Below are 15,990 nucleotides of genomic sequence, written 5' to 3'. Positions count from 1 at the left end.
AGAAAAAACAAATACAATATTAAGTTTGAGAAACAACATGAAACATAATGACATTCATTAGTTGCATAAAGATGATGCATATACAAAATACCACAGGCATCGTCACATTAGCCAGTAGCTAGCTATACAAAAGAACACTGCTGCTAGCTATACAAAAGAAGACCACCACCGCAGCTAGCTATACAAAAGAAGACCACCGCCGCAGCTAGCTATACAAAAGAAGACCACCGCCACAACTACATATCATACTCTCATCCTATTCCATCTCTAGTTCTCCTTGCGCCACAAGGTACTCAGCAAACATATCATCAACTAGTTGTTGCCTAAAGTTGGACCATTCAGTAGTGACTTGCACATTTCTAATGAAGTTGTCATCATCTGGATCATCAGTTGGCGCATTTGCTAATTAACTATCCACTTCAGGCAATAACAAATCATCCATGACATGCTGCCTATCCCTTGTAAAGTTGTGCAACACACAGCAAGCACTAATAATTCGAATCTGCAATGATATTTTAGTTCATAGTAAGCAATTGTCATCTCACATACTAATTTTATTTAACAACGTATTTACTTTTTGTACCTGATCCTTTATGTCAAAGAAGGTTTGGGAACGCAAGATAGCCCATTTTTTTTGAACAAGCCAAATGTTCGCTCCACTACAATCCTAGCACGAGAATGGCACAAGTTATATAACTCTTTAGCTGTTTGAGGCTGTTGTGCACTTGCAGCCCATTCTTTTAGATGATACCGAGTGGACCTGAATGGAGCTAGAAATCCTTCTCCATTGGTATAACCAGCATCAACTAAATAATATTTCCCTATATCAATATAAGTTAGTTAGCTAACAATCAAATGAAAGAAACTACATGCCAAGAGTAAGAGTCATACCCTTAGGTATAACAAAAGCATCTTGGCGGTTTGTCCTCATTGCATCACGCAAAACTCTCGAGTCTGAAATAGAACCCTCCCAGCCAGGTAACACATAAAGAAACTTCATGTTCCAATCAACAACACCTAGCATGTTAGTGGTAATGGCTTGCTTTCTGTTCATATACCTTCCTTGGTCAGCCACATCAACAAGCACGTCAATATGGCAACCATCTAGTGCTCCAAGTGCATTACCAAACCACTTCCATTTGTACTCATCAGGAGCTTGAGCGGTAGCGGAAGGTAGCTTAATGAACTCCTCATATAGAGAGAGTAGGGCTGTTAGGACAGCAGAGAAGTGTGTACTAATGGTCCATAAAGAACGCTTGTAGGTGCCACGCAACATCCTCATCTTGATACTATGGCCAACTACAAGTAAGAACATTGCAACTTTCTCTTCCACAGTCACATATACACTATCACGGAGGCCACATCTCTCCCGTAACATGGTGCAAAGGTCATGAAAGTTTCATTTTGTTAGATGCAATTGATCGTAGCATGCCACTTCAGATCCATCATACATGGTTTTAAGCAAATATTTCCTAAGCCTATGCTTGTCCTCATCATCATTAAAACTTCCCAGGTCCCTTGGTCCCCTATCCCTTTGTGTATTAACAAATGCTAGTGCAAGAGCACATGTTTCAACAAACAATTTAGTCAAAACAATTCTTTTCCTCTTCCGTCTTTTATTTTCTTCATTTATCCACTCAATCAACTCCAATTGATCCGACATTGTGCTGTACAAATTACAATTGAATTTTCTAGTCATAAGGCAATCAAAGAGACATCACATACACAAATGCATAGACAAAACAGAGGGGATTCAGCCATATACCTTCAACAGGCATGCAGATTGATGAACACTTCACAAATCTGCAGTGTTGAACAAAAAAATTAGTCTTGGTGCAGCTGATTAGGGAAAAAGATTAAAAAGACAGTTGAGGGTTCAGACTACAGAGAACAAACAGGGGTTTAGAGAGATTTAGAACAGAGGGCAGCTAGGGGGGGGGGCTGCTCTCGTGGATGTACAGGCAGGTGCCCGGGATGCAGCAGACGGGGACTAGGGAGCCACGGGCATGGGAGGAGTGGCGCGACCCAGGAGGATGAGTCGCAGCGACCCGGGACTGCAGAGGGAGTCGCGAGCTATGAACCGACCGGAGACGGGGGATAGAGCCGCGACCCACGAGCAAGTCGACCGGAGACGGGGACGAGGCCGCGACCTAGGGGAGGACCTAACCGGAGATGGGAACGGAGCCGCGACCTAGGAGGAGGACGGAGGATGGTGGCGCGACCTAGGAGATGCGGCGGACGAGGATGGACCAGGGGGGATGCGGCGGCGCCGGAGCTTGCCGCGGTAGGAGGGGCCGGAGAAGGAACGGACCTGAGTGCCGCCGCCAGCCCTGTCGACGCCGCCGCCCTCTCGTTCCTCTCTCCTTATCTGTTCGGCAGGGGGGCGGGGGGAAGAGGCTGAAGCGGTACGTTTTTGCAGGAGGAGCCATTTCAGAGCAATTCACAGCGGGAGGCCTCCGTGTTGTGGGCGGGTACTTTGGGTGGAAGCGATTTCGCCCTGAATTTGGTTTCATTACGGAGTGCCAATTCGGTGTCCAACCAAACATGTGAATTGGAAGTTTATCAATACGAATTCAGATTCCAGCCTTCCAATGGAGACATCCAAACGCAGTGTAAGTGATTTGTCAGCAGAACAGGTCTGAAAGTTAAGGGATTACCCCTGTTGCAAATGGCAATTCGATCACCAGTTGTTGAGATCCCTCGACTTTCATATCTATTCAACTGGTGCCACACAAAGTATATGAAATGGCAACCAATAAACATTTGAAACCTTTCAGCTAGCTAGGCTGGTCATCTCGTACCCTTGGAGCTAGCTAGCTAAGATTGTTTAAGCAAAACATGACAAGAGTTTTTGTATATATGCGGCAGTTGGTGGTGCATGGATGGCGTTTATTCACAAATAATCATTCCATGCCTGGGACCCTTTTGGCTTGCACACCACCGTTGTTCTTTTCCATTTTATTAGGCACCATCCATGGCGTACGTTGCTGGTGGTGGTGGTCACGGCTACATTATCGATCGGTACGCAGCAGAAGCGCGTTGCAGTATTAGCAAAGGGCAGCAGAGATAGACCTACTCCCTCCGTTCGGAATTAGATGTCGCGACTGCTGTACATTATGCATTTTGCAAACATGTCCTTATACTTTTGAATCATTTGAAAAAACGCCCCCGTCTCCTTCCTCACTACTCCACCGTCACTCGCGCGTCACCGGCTCCGGCCACTATCCCCCGTCTTCCTCCCCCGTTCTCCTCAGCACCCAGAGAGAGTCTCCGCGCGTCGCAGGACCCAGCCGCCTGTGCAGGAGACGACCTGCGTCGTCGCGGAGGAGACGCGCAGGACCTTCATGGAGGCGCCTTGCGCCGCCGCCCAGCTGCGTAGCCGCCATGGGTGTGCCCTCGCCTACCTGAGCAGCGGGATTGCTCCTAAAGTTCTTCCTCTTCGTCACCTCCCTCTGAATCGTGCCAAGAAGCAGTAAATCGACGACTAGGTCCTCGATTTGGTCCGCCTTGGCCGCCGTCGCCGCGGACAATTTTGGACGCCGTCGCGGCGCTGGGTCTTCGTCGCTGCTCTGGCCCAGGGTCTTCATCGCCGCGTTGGCCCTGCTCAACCTCTCCTCCAAGCCCAGGGTCTTCCTCTCCGTGCTGGCCCTCCTCCGAAGGTCGCGCCCGCCCTCGCCTCTGTTGCTGCTGGTATTCCCCGCCCCCGCCTCTGTTGTTGCTGCTGCTGAATTAAAGAGAACTTGATTGTAAAGCTGAATACTGAATTAAAGATCATGAATACTGAATACTTGAAAGAGTAGAAGCAAAACTGGATTGCTTAATTGCTGCTTGAAAGATCATGAATACTGAAAGTAGTTTGGTTCTGGAGTACTTGATGTTCTGTACTGAATACTGAATTAAAGAGAACTTAATTGCTGCTGGTATTCCTCTCCCTGTTTGATTGTAAAGCAAAACTGGATTAAACAGAACTTGAATACTGAGTGTTGCTGGTAACACAGTTACACTGAATACCCAATGAAGCTCAATACTGAATGCTGGAGTAGTTGCTGCTGCTGGTATTCACATGCACTTCAAGAAATTATTCAGTACAGAACAGTTTTATTCAGTACAGAACAATTTTGTTCAGTATAGAATTTGGGAGTAGATGCAGATATGTTGTGAATGCAAAATAAGTGGAACATTTGGTGCCACTGTTCCTAGTCCACTACAATTCCTAGCATTTTGCTTCCAATGTGCAGATATGTTCTGAATGCAAAATAAGTGGAACATTTGATGCTCCTGATCGATGCTCTTGATTTGCTAGGAACAGTTTTGTTCGGTGGAACATTTTGCTTCCAATGATGCAGATATGTCCTGAATGCCAAATGTCATTCCACTGTTCCACTTATCTAGGAATTGTAAAAGAAACAAAGCTTTTACATGTGTGAGAAACTTATTCCTGCGATCCAAGAGCGCTGGCCGGACGAAGATGAAGGACGGACAATCTATATCTGAGGCTGGGGTCCAATGCAATGCTCTTGCATTGTTAGGAAAATTTGCTCTCTGCTTGCTTGATCCTGGCTGATTGTCACCCTGTCAGTCACAGACACCAACCAGTGGAACGGCCGAGTGCTGCTGCTGTACTAAGCATGCAGCAACTGAAGCAAAGCGGTTGGTTGCTGGAGGATCCCACAAGGCAGATCTCAGTCAGTCAGATCAGTGCAGCAAAAGTAGGAGCTGGGCAAAGGTTAGCATTGACCCAGGAATTCACGGGGGTTCAGTACTTCAGTTACCACCACCACCACATGGGCAGCAATTAGCAAAGCTTAACAGCAAGGCTAAAAATAATCAAGAACCTAGGCAAACGTATTCTTTCTTTCTTTCTTTTTTCCTAATCATAATCAAGAACCTGAATGCTGAGATCGATGGTTTCATTCAGAACATTGCCAGTTTGAAGACAGGAACATCAAAATTCAGAGTATCTCTTATGGTGCCACAAGATAAAAATTCAGAGTTCAAATAAAAATTCAGAATTCAGAGTATACCTTGACAGAGCAGGGGCATACACTGCTGCTTGCGGCTGAGGAAGAGGCCGAGCCACTTGAGTCGCATATCGACGTCCTCCTTGGTGAGCTTGTCGGCGTCGATCTACTCCATGGGCAGCTTGGTGAGCTGAGGCTGGTGTGGTACTTCTCCTTGAGCACCCAGTACCCGCCCTCCCACTGCAGTGCTGCTCCACCCGCGGCTCCAGCTAGACGGCCGAGGCCGACGGCGAGGCGGCCGCCTCCGACGGGGCGGAAACGCCATGGCCGCTGCTTGTGGGAAGGTTGCTGCCGGCGTCGTGTTGGTAGTGGTCTGGATCTGGCGCCTTCGGCCTCGCATCGACGGAATCCTTCGCCGGCTTGAACTCAAAGGTCCAACCTTTTTGCAAGTTCGCCGCGGGAAGGAGGAGAGGAGCGCGGCGAGGCCACCGAAGGTAGGGGAGGAGAGCGCGGAATCCATGGTGGTGGGGGGGGGGGGGGAGAGCGCGGCGGCGAGCCGGAGAACAGCACAGAGCGGACCGCGGCGGCCAGCCGGAGAAGAAAGTGAGGGCGAGGACCGCGGGTTTGGTCGGAGATAGATGAAGGGGGTTTTCACAAAAAAGCAGTCGCGACATCTAATTCCGAATGGAGGGAGTACGATGGAGGCAAGCGCGTGCGCGTGCGTGATCCATCACGGTGCGTGGCACCGGCACATGCATGCATGCAGCTGCGTGTCTACCGAAGGTCAACTCTTGTGGGATCTCCAGCCCCCCTCTGTTCATGTAAGTGCGTGATAAACTGATAATCCAATGTAATGGGACTATGGAAGGATCACTGGCGGAGCTTGACTTCATTGTCGGGGGGGCCAAAAGAAAAGTACTTTATTCATTACACCGGAGCTTGCCTTCATTAGGAGATGATGCTTTTTTCTCTTCTTTATTTGACCAAAATGTTTTTTTCTTTTTTTTTAAATGATGTTAGTTTTCTCGCAGTTAACTTTGAGCCCATCCTTCACTTTTTTTCTGAATTCGCCACTGCCCTCAGCTATACACATAGCTCCGCCGTTGGGAAGGATCAAAGAGAAGAGAATGGTGTTATCATCTTCGCGGCTTACCAAGATGGACGGGAAGATGACACGCACCTTCCTTCTCATGGTCATGGAAGGGATTGCCCTCTGCCTACAATTGCGCTTGGCCGCCATCCTGATTGTGCTGAGTTCAGACCTATTGCATCTCTTCCCTAAAACCTGAAAGATAATTCACTGAGTAAATCATTCAACGGGTGTGCCCTCCTACACTCACGAGAGGTCCTGCTCTTTGCGTCAAATAGGTGCCTTGACGCACAGGGGGGTGCAACTTGGCCAGCCTATAGCATAGAATATCTAAAATGTACATCGAGTTTTGAGTTGATATTTTTGGTGATCTCACCAATGTGAGATCTTATACTAGTCTCCCCTGTTTCGAGGAAGCGCCCCTATTGTAGATACCCAGCTCCCTGTGGTGACCACTATAGCGAATCTGGCACTGTAGCAACAGTTTTCAGTTGTTTTTTTTGTTCCGAATAATTTTTAAAAGTGAACAATTTCCTAAATTTCTGAGCATTTTTTTGAGACTAAGAAATCATACATTTTTGAACCCGAATAAATTTTAAAAATGGGAAGATTTTTTTAAAATTTGTGAACAAATTTTGAATGAGAACATTTTTTAAACAAATAAAAAATATCGTGGTCCAGAGTTCAGGCCTAATGCACCTCTTCTCTAACATCTGAAAGATAATTCACAGAGTAAATCCTTCTATGGGTGTGGCCTCCTATAAATTGAGCGCGATCAAAATACGGTTGACGATTACGTATTTAGCTAATCATCACTGCAGATCTAGGACCCCTAGACGTTCCATCGGAGAAAAACCACAATCTGGGCTTCTGCGGTCCTGTATCCTGGAATCTGGGCTTCTGTGGTTCAGCCGTGCAGCTCCCTCACTTGAAATCCTATGTGACGCTCTCTGCGTCAGATAGATACCCAGACGCACAGGGAGCTGCAACTTGGCCAGCCTGTTGTGCAGAATACACTGCAGTGGACACACCCTGTACATCGAGTTTTTTATCTCTAATTGTACATCAAGTTTTGAGCTGATTTTGTTTTTTGGAATCTTAGTCACACACCGCAGATATGTTGTCAAATAATTTCAGTTTTTTTTTCAAATGTCTATATATGAATTTTTTTGGTTGATCTCACCTAATGTGAGATCTTATATAGTCCCCCCCCCCCCCCGATACAATATACCCGGCTCCCTGTAGTGATCACTATAGAGAATCTGGCACTGTATCATTAGTTTTGTAGTTTTCTTTATTTCAAATGTTTTCAAAAAGTGAACAATTTCCAAAGCTTCTGAGCATTTTGTGAGACCATGAAATCAAACTTTTTAAAATTCCCTGAATTTTTTTAAAAAGTAGGAAGAATTTTTTAATTTGTGAATTTTTTAAAACGGGAATATTTTTAAATATGTAATTTTATTTAATTTGTGAACAAATTTTGAGAACAGGAACATTTCCAAAAATTCTGAACAATTTATCAAAATAAAAATATTTTTGAATTTCTGAATATTTGTTGAGTTTATGATTTTTTTTAAAGATTTTTTAATTTTGAAAAATATTTGAAAACATGATTTTTTTTAAAAGCCCCGCAAATGTTTGAAAACCTGAATAATTTTATATATCTTGAAAAAATAGCATTTTGAAAAAAAATAAACCAAAGAAAATCAGTCAAAGAAACTATTGGAAAAAAAGAAATAAAAAAACTAGACGTGAACCGGTCAGGAACTTTCTAGAACGTTCCCAAAATCGGGATCTGTGGAGCACTCGACGGGCGGCCCTATTAGTCGCTCTCCTTACTTGATCTATGCGATTGCTCGACAAATCGACGCAGAGAGCGTGATATATGATTTTTCTGTGCCTGACGAGGGCACGATGTGGCTCTGTGCGGTTGTGTGCGCGGGCCTGGTGCTAGCCCATGCAGTGGTGCGCAACGTTGAGACCGAATGGATGGTTGCATGGTCGCGCGATATTTACTTCAATAAACGGATGGGGGAACCGTCATGCGTACAAAACGTTCATGAAATGTTTTATAGTTTTGGTGAAAATGCAAGGGAATGGATTTTTGCTCTGAAGGATGCTCTCTCACATGAACGTTTTGTACGCATGACGGTTACCTTGTGGGTAGTGTGGGCAGCTAGAAAAAAAGCTATATATGAGGATATATTCCAGAGTCCGCATGCAACACACACATTCATTAACTCATTCTTGAGCGATCTTCAAGTGATCAAGAATGTGACCAATACTGTTGTGCAGGCTAGAACGGCGCGACCAACTCATTGGCTGCAGCCGCCGTTGGGCACATCCAAAATTAATGTTGATGCAGCCTGCATGGAGAGTTCAAGTGTTGGTGCGGTAGCAGCGGTGTGCAGAAGCAGGGAGGGTATCTTTCTCGGTGCGTCCACTGTCGTGTTCAAGGGCATCTCTGACCCTACGACACTGGAAGCAATGGGAGTCAGGGAATCGATGGCACTAGTAGAGGATCTCCAGTTACAAGCGATTCATGTGGCGACGGATTGCATGGACGTGGTGAACAATATCAAGCAGAGGAGTGACCCGATCCATGGGGCCATTATACATGAGATCATAGAGTACTCTAGTAGCTTTAATTCTTGCACTTTTGTTCATGAGTTTAGGAGCTCGAATGTCGAGGCTCACAATCTAGGGAAGCATGCTTTGGGACTGGGGTTTGGTCGCCATGTCTGGTTAGGTCACCCCGGTGATCTTACTTTCGTTCCTATAAACATTGTGACGGTCTAATAAAAGCTTCGCTTGATTGTCTCAAAAAAAATAAACGGATGGGGGTGCGGGTGTGTCGGTCTTGTGTAGCTTCAGTGTGCTTAAGGACCGGCAATGGCGGTGGTTCTTCAGCTTGCCGCATATGGAGCAACACATAGCTGGTGTTGGCTTTGGATTGGTGGTGGTACCGTGGTAGTGCAAATTGATCGATCCATAGCTATAGTCGTCCATGCAACTAAGAAAATTATGAGGTCGTTCTGTGTAAAAAATACATCACGCCCAACACCTTCACTCACTGACAAGCGGGGCCATACACATGGATACGCTCACATACACGTATTGTGATTGCATCTGCACGCTGAAGTCAAGTTAAGTGGTCATAAAACCATTTTTTTAAATACTAACACTAACTGAACATGCGACACAAGTTATATGACTCAGGTGATATTATCTCAATTTTTTTAGTAAACTGGTGGGAGAGAAACAATATAAAAAATTGGTGGGGTGTCGCTTCGATTGGTGGGAGTCGTGGGTACCAACGAGGACTACTACGGATTGACATTTTATAGTAGATTGTCTTTTATCTATATCAATATAAAAAGACCCAAATGGGCAGATCCAATTAATCTCGGCCATCAAATCATGTCAATCCAACAACCTAGACTGCTTCAATGTCGAGCGCTCAACTTGTTTAGCGTGCAGTTAATTTTATGTCAAATATAGTGCTAATCACATAATAACACACAAATAATATCTTATTTAATATCCGCATGCATTTAATATATTTCTAAATTAACGTGCATTGCACGTACTCATTGATTACTACTAATAAAGAGAGAGACTATAAATATGTGATCGATTACTTACCGTAAATGTTGCCTTGTGTTATGATTCCTTACCATAGATTTGGTCTTTAAATATTGATTAGATGTCATTGTGGTTGATTCTTTTCCATAATGATATTATTAATATATCGAAGTTTGATTTGCGTAGATTTGGCAGATAAAACAGAATTAAGTAGATCCGTGGGCTAAAAAACGGTTTAAATAAATAAGTGGGATAGAAAAATTCGGTTGGGAATGTAGGCGATGCTACCAACTCACCATGGCATACAGGTATGTGCCGATTGAGATAGTATGCCGAGCACAAATAATAGGTTGGTCACAGAAAAACTGAAACGGAAAAAGAAACCAAAACAACAAAACGTACAAGAAAAAAAAACGCCTGCATGCGTCAAATGGGCCGACCAACTTTAATTATAATTGATGTTTTGGTAAGATTAGATTTGATTGAGTTAACGCATGACATTCTTTTGTGAAAGTGTCGTTTTGGTTGGATTTTTTTGGTAAAATGTCGATTCTGATAGTATGCAGAGCACAAAATAATAGATTCGTCATAGAAAAAAAATGAAACAAAAAAATGAAATCAAAAAACTAAACATAGGAAAAATGAAAATTAAGAACAAGCGCATGCGTCTAATGGGTCGGTCAACTTTGATTATAGTTAATGTTTTGGTAAGATTTGATTTGATTTTGGTATGAGTAGGAGAAGGCAAGGGAAATTTGGATTTAGTTAAGATTTTGTCAAGATTTGATGTGAATGAGTTAATGCATGGAGTTGTTTTGTGAAAATACCGATTTGATTGAGTTAATGCTCACGTCAAATGGGCCAGCCAAACTTGGCTCCATTTTACCGAAAGATGGTCTGCATGACGCTCATAGGCGGAATATAGGGTTGGTGAAAGGTGAAGCGAGACTATCAAATCTTCCTTTAGAAACAGAGACTAAGAAAATTACCAGTGTTCTTAAGAAAATGATACTATTTCTAGGTCAATAAATGTTTTATAGTTTTGATGATGCTTCGAGACGTATTGTACACGCACTTAATCAGTCATGTGTTAATTGGATCTTGTCGTATGTGTCCGTGTTGCTGATTTGGCATCCAATGCTGCCCTGGTAGAGGTAGCTAGACCTGATCCCAGTCCTGCAATCACCAATAAAAATTGCCGGCTTTTCTTAATCATAACTCATAAGGTCAACTTGTGTTTGCTAACCACTGGATCGAAGATTATTAGTGGTCGGCCCAGAGATTCTCACATGACACAATGCAAGCTGATCGTCGATCCATAGCTATAGTCGTACCTACATCACACCACTAGCGAACGGAAAATGGCAAAGGATTCGCGTGTCCTAGTATTGAGCCGGAGCACGGTGAAGGCGTCTGTTACCCTTGCGGCGGCACCACGCGTCGTCGCCGTCTTCAACCTCGACCTGCTGCCTCAGAGCATCCCCAACTCGCTCTTCTGCGTCTACCGTAGGCCCAACGCCGGCGGCAGCTTACGAGACGTGGTCGCAGCCTTCGAGGCCAGCCTACCGTCCCTGCTCGACCACTTCCTCCCCCTGACCGGCCGCATCGTCGCCGACCCGCGGTCAGGGCGCCCGGAGCTGCTGCACTGCGACAACCAGGGCGCGGAGCTCGTCGTCGGCGAGGTGGGCGTGGCTCTCGCGAGTCTGAACTATGGCAACCTGGGCGCGTCATTGGCTGGGATCGGCGTCCCTGTTCAGTACGATGCCGCCGTCGCCCTCTCGGTGCAGCTGGTGTCGTTCGCCTGCGGCGGGTTCGCCGTGGCGTGGGCTAGCAACCACATGCTCCTGGACGGGTACTCGCTGTGCATGCTCGCCAACGCGTGGTCCGAGCTTGCGCGCTCCGGGGCCGTGTCGGCCGCGCCGAACCAGGACCGCTCGGTGTTCCGCCCACGCGCCCCGCCGTCGTACAGCCCGTCGCTAGGCGAGGCATTCACGGCGATGAACAAGGAGCATCTCGTCAACGCTCTCACAACTGAAAGCTCCTTCGTCCAGCGCACCTACTACGTGGAGGCGCGTGACCTCGAGAAGCTGCGCGCGCAGGCAAGCCGGAGCCGGGCGGACGGCGAGGCCACCCGCCTCGAGGCGCTGTCCGCGTACCTGTGGAAGGCCTTGGTCGCCGTCGTGGGCTCGTCCGACAAGAGATGCCGCATGGGCTGGTGGGTGGACGGGCGGCGCCGTCTTACCGCGTTGTGTATCTGGCCCCCGTTGCCGCTGCTGTTGCTGCGGTGGCCACCGCTGCACTTGCACTGGCCGGTCCGATTGAATAAAAAAAATAGTACCACACGGCTGGTTTCTAAATATGTTACGCAGCTTAAACAGGCTGCTGGTGGGCTACGGATCGCCGACGACGTGGTCACGAGCCGGTTAGCGCTGGCCCATCGGGTCTGCTGAGGCGAAAGACCGACGTATAGACGACGACGCGTTCACGCACCAGCCTATGCTGGCACATCGGGTTCGCGTTCAGGCGTATATGGGCGGTCTTTTAGACCTTTTTTTTGTTCTTCGTTCATCAATGTGATCTGATTTTTGACAAAAACCTTCATATGATTTGAATTCATTTTTTCTCCATTATTATGATTTGAATTTTGAAAAATAATTCGTATCATTTGAATTCAGGAAAATGAGTCCTCTGTCGCGCCTTTTCTCTCTCGCTTCTCCCCATTGCGATGTTCCGGCAGTGCGACACAACAAGTATTGGACGAGCACCATAAATCTGTTTTCCGCATCTTCTGTTCTCCACCGCGATTTTGCGATGCTGTGGTGATAAAAGTAATGAGCAATACGTCTTTTTCCCCTTGCTTCCCCGTATGTATGTCGGCTATGTGTTGGAGGCCAAAAGTATGGAGCAACATCAATTTTTCTTTCTCCTTCCCTAAGACAGAGCTTCTTTTCCTTCCTTTGACCCGGACTGCGCCACATTGGTTTTCTCCCAGACGAACGTCAAATCGGGGTTTCCTTTGTTTCACTCTGACTGAAACCAAAATCATTTATCATCTTTCACTCGGGCTGACTCCAGATCGTTTTATCCAGCTCATGTGCGTACAAAACAAAAAAAATTACACTAACAATAAAACTATAGATAAATCACGTTGATTGCATACAAAATTAATAAATTTTTAACAATCCCCGCAAAAAGAATATTTGTACAAATGATGGATGCACGGCCGTAGGCTAAGCCAATAGAAATCTTACAACACACTGGCAATTGTCTAGATTTTAGTTAAAATTTGTATTAGAAAGTTCTGAAGACAATCTCGTGTATATGCATTAGTAAGAAACATACGGGTGTAAATAGTAATGAAATAATATAACAATTTTAGATCCCGATGAAACTGAGGAAATGAAGATGATAAAATTTGGGTTTTCTGTTTTCCTGAAGGTCGGTAAAATGGCCATATGACTTTCTGAGAGTATGCGTTTTTCAATTTTTGAAAAATTACAAGTATATGTCTTTTGAAAACATAGATTACAACTCAATACATATGTGCATTTCTGAATTTCTGAAAACTTACAAATATGATTTATTTTTTCTGCTAAGTTTTAGACCCGGGATGATTCTAGTTATATTCCAAACCAGAACCTACGATGCTTATCAACAAGGATGACAGAGTGCCATGTATGTTTTTGTGCGGCATGATCTGCATGCTGTAAGAGTAGTTTTTCTGTTTGAGATTGCAACTTGCTCCATCAGTGAAGTTGAACTACCATTAGTCAAGGCTTTCCTGCAAAATCATGTTAGTTCCCACTTTTTCCCGTAATTAAAAATACATTTTTAAACTTTTCTATTTTCTCATAGGGATTCCGGCTATTCAAGTGAATCAATTTTCAGCTTTTTTGTCATCTTTTTTCATGAAGTAAGATCCCCTAAAATTTAAACTACATTTGGTTCTCAAATAAAAAATATTCAAATGAACCTGTCTCTTATTCCAGCCCATGGTAATTTTCCTCCAATGGCCAACAACCTATTTACATTTGTTAATTTTTTTACTTGTAACAGGTTCAAGATACAAGACTGGCGCATTTTGTTCGCAAATGGACTGTTTTTCAAATGAAACAATTTTTGTGGTTGAATGAACATTTTTTTGGTGCTCATTGTTCATTCAGAAAAATATTCCACAGTACTAAATATTCATTGTACTACATGTTCCTTTATAGAAATTGGATTCAAGATAATAGTTTTTGGTTTGTAATCATTTTCCGGGAAAAATATGACATAGTTCTTTCTCATAGCTTTTCTCTAAAAAGACTAAACTAAATTCTTTAAAACATTTATACGTGCTCTATTCTTTAATACTGATTTCTAAAATGGTAGACATACTAGATCTTTTTAATAAAATTTCAACAAATACAGAGTTAGAAGAATTCGTCACAAATTTTTGTACTAACACTAATGCGGAGATGAAAACCGAAGAAATGGGTGAACGAAACAGACAACAATCGAGAGCAGTCGAACGAAACAGACTTGGCTATGACCTGACTGGGCTTCAAATAAAAGTCCACTAGATAGCTCTGTAGGCGCCGGTTAGGAGCTCCTGTTGGACGAGGCCGTCAGGGCGAAATCATTAATTAAGGAGTACTCGTTACAAAGATCACTTTAATTTTTCTAGTTGTGACAAGTGGCGCACATGCAGCGCGCCACTTGTCGCAACCTGAGAGTTTTCCCTTTTTCGTAGATCTGTTTATTCAAAACGTTTTATCTCTTAAACTGTGCGTCCAAATCTTGAACCGCTTTCACCTTTGGATTCCTCGCGTCGAGATATTCAAAACTAAATCCCATGTTGATAGGTTTTGACGAACTTTTTTTTATGAAAAAACCGGACAAAAAGTCAAACGAAAAAACCGAACAGGGAGCAAGGGTTTTTTCCATTTCCGAAAGAGGCACGCCCGTGCCTCTCACGAAATCATAACCGTCCCTCTCGCGGAAGCAAAACCGTGACTCTCGCGGAAGAAAAAAAAGATAACACGTTTTTTTTCGTTTCCGAGGAGGCATGGCCGTGACTCTCGTGAAAGCACAACCGTGACTCTTGCGGAAGCAAAACCGTGACTCTCGCGAAAGAAAGAAAAACAGAAAACGTATTTTTTCCCTTTTCGAGAGGCACGGTCGTGACTCTCGCGAAAGCATAACCATGCTTCTCGCGGAAGCAAAACCGTGACTCTCGCGAAAGAAAAATACAGAAAAACGCGTTTTTTTTCGTTTCCGAGGAGGCATGGCCGTGACTCTCGTGAAAGCACACTCGTGCCTCTCACTGAAGCAAAACCGTGACTGTCGCGAAAGAAAAAAACATAAAACACGGTTTTTTTTCGTTTTCGAGAGGCACGGCCGTGACTCTCGCGAAAGCAAAACCGTGCCTCTCGTGAAAGCAAAACCGTGACTTTCATGAAAAAAACACATTTTTTCACGCAATTTTTTTTTCTAAATTTTTTTTGGATTGAAAAGCTAAGGAAGACCGGTGGAAAAGCAAAACGTCGAAAAAACCCAAAAAAACCGTTTAAAAAGCACGAAACGTGTGCGAAAAAAAATTAAAAAAATCCGGAGGGAGTGTCCAAAGCACAACACGTGGCGAATGACTGAGAACGCGCCAAATGACGCTGATTGTTGCGAAGCTCCCGAAGAAGCGCTCGTTAACTAGTTGCTCTTCGGTAAGAGGCGTGTTGGGTGCCATACCTTGGTGCAGTGGGCCAACAATCTAGTTAGCTAGGATGTGGCCTGGTGCGAGGGAAAGCAACCCGAAGTTTTCATTAATTTCTTCGCACAAGCATATTTTGAGCGAAAAAACAGAGGCCTTCATTAATTGCTTCTCTCGAATACGAATATCCCTCGCCGCCATGACGGCGTTAAGCACCATAAATTCTTCTGGCTGATCTCGCTCAGGCCACCCAAGGGGCGGTCTTGCACTGCCCTCCGACCTTGGATATCGATGTGTGAAGGCTGGTCGGTGCGCGCTACACCATATTCCTTGTCTGCCAACTCTGGCCTATGATAGCCCACCTTCGGAGCGTGGACTGGTGGCGCAGGTCACCGCTACTAGTCGCGGCTTATGGGTTTTGTATCTAGCGGGTGGCCCTTCTCCGTCCAGTCGTCCTCCTGCAGCGAGACCAGGTGGAGCTGGTCTTGGTGGCCAGTAGCAGGCTGGTGGCCCTTCTTTGTCCACCCCCCCCCCCCCCCCTCCTACTCCTAACGAGTATCACCCAACCCAGTATGTTTTTTATTTTCGTCTTTTATGTAAAAGAGTACTCCCTCTTTTCAAAATATAAGTCGTGTTTGATTTTGCACGGTCTTTGATGCATGTCTAGC

General features: G+C 44.9%; 2 protein-coding genes across 3 annotated transcripts; one reads left to right on the top strand and one right to left on the bottom strand.

Annotated features, from left to right (window-relative positions):
- Positions 1 to 3,028: 3,028 nt before the first annotated feature.
- Positions 3,029 to 5,532, bottom strand: LOC123181620 (uncharacterized). Of its 2 annotated transcripts, none has more exons than XM_044593931.1 (2): positions 5,025 to 5,511; positions 3,029 to 3,724 (listed from the first exon to the last, which is right to left on the bottom strand). In XM_044593931.1, exons 1-2 carry the CDS (start codon positions 5,089 to 5,091, stop codon positions 3,222 to 3,224), a joined length of 570 nt encoding a protein of 189 aa, XP_044449866.1. In that variant the 5' UTR covers positions 5,092 to 5,511; the 3' UTR covers positions 3,029 to 3,221. The 2 variants fall into 2 exon arrangements, with proteins under 2 accessions (XP_044449866.1, XP_044449874.1); XM_044593939.1 differs by having other exon boundaries at positions 3,031 to 3,721; positions 5,025 to 5,532.
- Positions 5,533 to 10,997: 5,465 nt separating this feature from the next.
- On the top strand, positions 10,998 to 12,086 carry LOC123052471 (coniferyl alcohol acyltransferase-like). The gene has a single exon (XM_044475689.1). The coding sequence runs from the start codon at positions 10,998 to 11,000 to the stop codon at positions 12,084 to 12,086; it is 1,089 nt and encodes a 362-aa protein (XP_044331624.1).
- Positions 12,087 to 15,990: the final 3,904 nt, after the last annotated feature.

This window comes from Triticum aestivum, chromosome 1A (assembly GCF_018294505.1).
Source record: "Triticum aestivum cultivar Chinese Spring chromosome 1A, IWGSC CS RefSeq v2.1, whole genome shotgun sequence".
NCBI classification, from domain to species: Eukaryota; Viridiplantae; Streptophyta; class Magnoliopsida; order Poales; family Poaceae; genus Triticum; species Triticum aestivum.
This window is presented reverse-complemented; position numbering and strand designations above follow the sequence as displayed.

Bases quoted from the DNA above. Each gene is read 5' to 3' on its own strand.
- LOC123181620 (XM_044593931.1), bottom strand. From the start codon at position 5,091: ATGCGACTCAAGTGGCTCGGCCTCTTCCTCAGCCGCAAGCAGCAGTGT. The intron at 3,725-5,024 runs GTATACTCTGAA...TCTTTAATTCAG, and splicing joins TATGCCCCTGCTCTGTCAAG to CAGCAGCAACAACAGAGGCG.
- LOC123052471 (XM_044475689.1), top strand. From the start codon at position 10,998: ATGGCAAAGGATTCGCGTGTCCTAGTATTGAGCCGGAGCACGGTGAAG.